General features: G+C 23.1%; 1 protein-coding gene across 1 annotated transcript; it reads right to left on the reverse strand.

Moving 5' to 3' along the window:
• Positions 1–3,323: 3,323 nt before the first annotated feature.
• Positions 3,324–4,565, reverse strand: Phum_PHUM284770 (glutathione S-transferase, putative; the record flags this gene model as incomplete). Its single annotated transcript, XM_002426844.1, has 4 exons — positions 3,324–3,491; positions 3,953–4,095; positions 4,183–4,350; positions 4,430–4,565. 4 exons carry the CDS (start codon positions 4,563–4,565, stop codon positions 3,324–3,326), a joined length of 615 nt encoding a protein of 204 aa, XP_002426889.1.
• Between the last annotated feature and the right edge of the window lie 1,086 nt (positions 4,566–5,651).

Here is a 5,651-nt window from a genome sequence, read left to right on the forward strand (position 1 = left end):
TTATTAAAATCAAACATGATGAAAATAATTATTTTAAAAGTAATAATCAATTTAGTTGATGAATGGGCGTTTGCGATAATTAATACGCACTTTTTAACGTAATTAAATGTTTATTAATAATAATAATATTAATAATAATTTTAATTGAACGATTGATAATAATAATTGAGGAATCGATCCATAATCCAAAAAAAATTGTATAAAAAAAATTTTTTTTTTTTAATTGTAGAAGGTTTAAAATATTTTTTTAAAATTAATGGATGATGTTGTCGTTCGTTCGTTCGTTTGTTTGTTTGTTTGTTTGTTTGCATAATGATACGAAGAAAAACGCCTTTTTCTCTCTCTCTCTCTCTCTCTCTCTCTCTCTATTTAACCGCAGACGACTTGTTTGTTATCAGAAATTCAATATTGGTTTTAAACTTAAGACAATTTCTTACGCAATCACCGAGTAAATTTTTAGGAATTGAATTTTTTTTTTTTAATTTTAAATTTTTTGCGGTTGAAAAAAATAGACGAGATGCAAAAAATTAAAAAAAAAAAAAAAATCAAACACAGAAAATCTAACAAATGTGAAATGTATAATAAAATACAACGAATAATTTTTTAATGGCGGACGCATAGAAAAAAAAAAAAAAAAACACGAAAGAGACGTTTTTCTTTCGTTATAAATTTATTGGTTGTTGTTTGTTGTAAACGGTTGCATGATAATTATATGGAAACTTTAAATAGCGGATTCGGAGAAAACATTTCGCCATTTAAATTCGTAGAAAACAAATTTTTTTTTTTAGAAATATAATCAATAAAAATTACCCTGGGTTTTATCCATATATATATTCAGATAAGATTTAAATTGTTAAAAAAAAAAAACTATTAATAACAAACAAACAAACAACAATAATTATTATTATTATTATTTTTACGATTTGTTTACTCTAATTAAAGCAAAAAAAAAAAAAAAAAAAAAAGATTACAATATATCAATTCGAGAAAAAAACAAAAGAGAGAAAGAAAGAGACGTTAAAAGTTTCGGGTCAATAGTAAGTAACGGTTTTTTTAAAAAAAAAAAACATTTTATTTAAGTTGGCAACAATGAGAAGAAAAAAATCAAAAACTTTTTGTAATTGAAAGTCAAGTTTTTTACTTTAGGATGATCTCAATAATGTTTTTTGTTTAAAAAAGTAATGAAATCGGTTTTTTTTTAAAATAAAAACATTAATTAATTCTTTTAAAATATTGGTAAATATATAATAAAGGAATTTATTTACGCCATTTTCTTTTTTTTCCGAATCAATTTTTTCTGAGAAACGTACGTCAAAGGGGAACGTCAATTCGAAATTGTAATTTTTTTTTTTTTTGTTGTGGTTACACATCTTTTTTTTCCAGTTCATGAATTAATGTTTTATGGAATTTTTTTTTTTTAGAAATATTTTCAAAACTTATAAATCCATAATTAAATCAATTTTTTTTACCGAAGATATTTCATTCATTCATTCAAAATCTGGTTTTTGATCGGAATCGCATAATAATTATATTAACAAGATTTGACGTGGCAAATAAAATCAAATTCCCCCCTATTTGGATTTCTTTTAACTACACTACAAGTTAACTTTAGACCAATTTGAATTTTTATAAAAAATTTATTAGGATTTTCACCAAAGCCGGAAAATTATTCTACTTTCTACAAATGTACGTGTAAATTCAAAAAAAAAAAAACGTTTTAAGGGGATACACATTTATGAAATCATAGAGTAAACAGATTTGTTTTTTTTTTTTTTAAAATAATAAATAAATAAATAAATAAATAATTGATTATAATGATAAGTGTATAAAATTCAATTTATGAAAAATTTAAGCTTAAAATTATTATTATTATTATTACTTCAAAAAGTTTATTTTAAAGCGATAACGTTAAATAAATATATTTATTATAATAATAATAATAATAATAATAATAATAATAATTTAAGACGTCAAAACTTTTCGATACGTGTTTTAAACTGTAATTTTTGGATATTTAAAAAATTATCATTATTATTTTATATATTTAACAATGTCTACTTAATTACAAGGCATCTTTTTAATAAAAAAAAAAAAAAAAAAAATTAATATTTTATTTTTATCATAGAAGGCAAAAATGTTAATTAAATTAAAAACCAATACGTTCTCTAACTTGAAAATTTTGCATGAATTACGTTATTAATAATAATAATAATACTTACTTACTTTTTAGATGCTGAACAACAAAAACAACAACAACCAAGTTGTAAGAGATTACAAACAATACTGAAATTAAGTCTTCGGCTTTGTTAAGTTTGGCCCACTCTACGCTCAATTGCGTGACAGGGATATCCAAAGTCCATTAACCTTGAAAAACAGGGATATGTGTTCATTTCCATCGCGATGACTTTTCATTTTTTCAATATAAAAAAAAAAAAAAAAAAAGGTAAAAAAAAAACCGTTCGTTATAATAAACAACCGATGAAATATAATATATAACTAAATAATTAATATAATTTATAAAAAATACTTTGATAAATTTAAATCACATCAAAAAAAGGATTAAGTAAATGAAATTATTACTTCAAATTACAAAAAAAAAAAAAAAAAAAAAGAGAAAAACCCATTAAGGAAACACTTATAATCTTATTTATCAAAATTTTAAAAGAGTGAAAATAACAGATTTGAAATGATTTTGTCACTTAAAATTTTTTATAAAATTGTTTTGATATTGTCATGATATATTACCTAATATAGATTTTAATACTAAAATTATTTTAAAATGATAGAACGCCATTTTATTGAAGGTTTTTATAAAAAGTGAAAACAAATTCAACGGTTAAAAAAAATTTTTTTCTAACTAATTTATATGTAATTTCTTAGTCATTAAAATGGCGTCACGCAATATATCGTGAGTTATATATTTTTTGTCGCACTTATTTAAATTGACCATGAATAAAAAATAATTATTAAATCTCATAAAAGCAATACAAAAATTTCAAATTAATTTTTTTTCTTTATTTTTTTTAGGAAATGGAGGTCAATAAACTATTTTTTACTTTAAAACGTTTCGAAATTAAAAATTTTGGCTTTAGGATATACAAAGGAAAAAATGCATTTAAAATTTTTGTCAACTCGAATTTTCAGGTAGACGTGTGTAAATAAATAATTTATTTAATTAAAAAAAAAAAAAAAAATTTTTTTTTATATATTTGGCATCTGACAATAACATGAATGCACACTATATTGCGTATGTGTTGTATTTATTTATTTATTTATTTTTTTTTTTTTAGTTTTTAAACAACTGATTAATATCAACTACATTATTACAAATTATCTGCCGGACGTTTTTCTATCCATTTTTTTATCTGCGGAATGTTGACAACTTTATTCTTGAGACTTTGAAGATTTGGATAATCTGAGAAAAAATCTAATTCTGCCATTTTTTGCAAATAGTCCGAAACGGCAACGAAATACAAATCAGCCCAGGTAAGCTAAAAATAAATAATTCATATTAAAAATTCTACTAATTCTCAATGTGTTTAATGGGAATTAATAATAATAATAATAATTAAAACCTGTCGGGTTAGACAAAACAAGGGAATAGGTTTGATATTAATCATCGATTTGATTTACATGGTAATAATTACATAGACTGTAATCATACATAAAGTACAAAAAATTTTTTTACATGCATTTATGAATTGGAATGTTTGTTAATAATTAATTTTATACATATTTATGTATGATTACAGTATTGCCAACTTTATTATTGGCAAGAATATCTTGTATAAATTTCATAACGATGAGAATTTCATCGCATTTATGTAATAAATTAAATTTTTTTTTTATATACACACACACTATTCGAATTGAAATTTATACAAGAATAGCATGTAAAAATTTTTTTTATTATGTAGGAATATTAGATTTAAAAAATTGTTGTAACTCTTACCTGTCCGCCAACAAAATAACCGCCATTTTCTTCGACAATTTTATCCAAACGTTTCAAATAATAAGGCACAGTTTCTTTTTGTAATGGTTCCAATTTGGGTGCTTTGGTTGTCGGATTCGTATCGTAAAAATAATTGGCCAATTCTAAAATAAAACGACGAAATGATTTTATCAAGTGTAAGAAAAAAAAAAAAGAAAAAAAGGAATAATTAAATTTCTTTATTCGCTTACGTTGTCTAAGATCGGTTATCGTATCAATTACCATATCAACGTTGAATGCATCCCATTCGTCCTTACCGGTCAGTTTAAGTTGTCTCGCCAAATACCGGCAAATGGCGGCAGATTGGTGGGTTTGCTTACCGTCAATTTCAAGGACGGGAGTTTTACCAAAGGGCATGGCTGATGAAATAAATTTGTAGTTTATTACGTTTTAAATAAATGATTTAAGAGGAGAGGTTAAAATGGTGGTATTACTTACAAGGTTTGATTTTCGGCCAATCTTCTCGTTTAAAACGATAATCTTCAAATTCTAAATTTCCATAGGATAATAAAAATCTTATGGGTTCACCCAATGCGGTGACAGGAAAATAAATAAGCTTGTATTTCGGACTCATTTTCTCGACAATTCAAATAAATCCGTTTCTTAACCTTAACACAATCGAATTATGATTAAAACATAAATAAACAAACAAACAAACGAAAGCGTCGTCTGCTTGAAAAAAAAAAACGCTCCTCGCCTTTCTTTTGTTTTCAAATGTTATGTCAGTGATAATAAAAGAATGTTTAATTAAAAAGAATTTCAAATTTTTTTTTTTTTTTTAAATACATAAAATTCACTTATAAATCTGAATCATTTATGAATTGAAATTTATTTTCACAAAAAAAAAATAAATAAATGACGCAATTAAATAAATATTTAATGTAAAATAATTTAAGCAAGTCGTTTTTAAAAAATAATAAATTATTCAAAAATTTTGTTTCCCTTAATTAATATATGTATATATAAAATTGAAATCATTTCCTTTTTTTTTTTTATACATGTAGAATTAATTTTACAAAAAAACAAAGAAAATTTTTTTAATTTAAAATGAGTTTAAACTTGTGAAAATAATATTTCCGGTTGGTAAAATAATATTACACAAAAAAAAAAATGATGATGATAATAATAATGATAATTTAAAAATATTTTTTTTCAGACCGGATCAACCAAGGTTAAAACAAGAAAGGAAAAAAAAAAAAAAAAAGAAAAAAAATTTTTTTTAAACTTACTTCAATTGATCCTTATTCGAATCCAACTAGATGAGAAATGAAATCTTTGTGTGAGTACGAACAACGACTATAATTGAATAAAATTAAATTTTCAAGTTCAGGCATCTCCGCTTGCTTTTCAACGCGTCATAAATATTTTTTTTTTTTTATACGCCATCAAGGTTACGTATAATTTTTATTTATTTATTTATTTATGTAAGCTGTCGTCCATTTTTTAAAAACAAGCCAACGAATTATTATTTATGCTGTCGTTTTATTTTTGCTGTCGTCGTTAACGTACATAAAAAATATTTCATACAAATTTTTTTTAATTTTTTAACATTTCGAAAATGCATCATTCGCTTACTTGTTGATTTGTTTTTTTTTTTTTTTTTTTTTTTTTTGGGTTACGTTGGTAGAATTGCAAAAGATTCCATTATTATCTTTTGCAA

The sequence above is a fragment of the Pediculus humanus genome, genomic scaffold, assembly GCF_000006295.1.
Source record: "Pediculus humanus corporis 1103172107667 genomic scaffold, whole genome shotgun sequence".
NCBI classification, from domain to species: Eukaryota; Metazoa; Arthropoda; class Insecta; order Psocodea; family Pediculidae; genus Pediculus; species Pediculus humanus.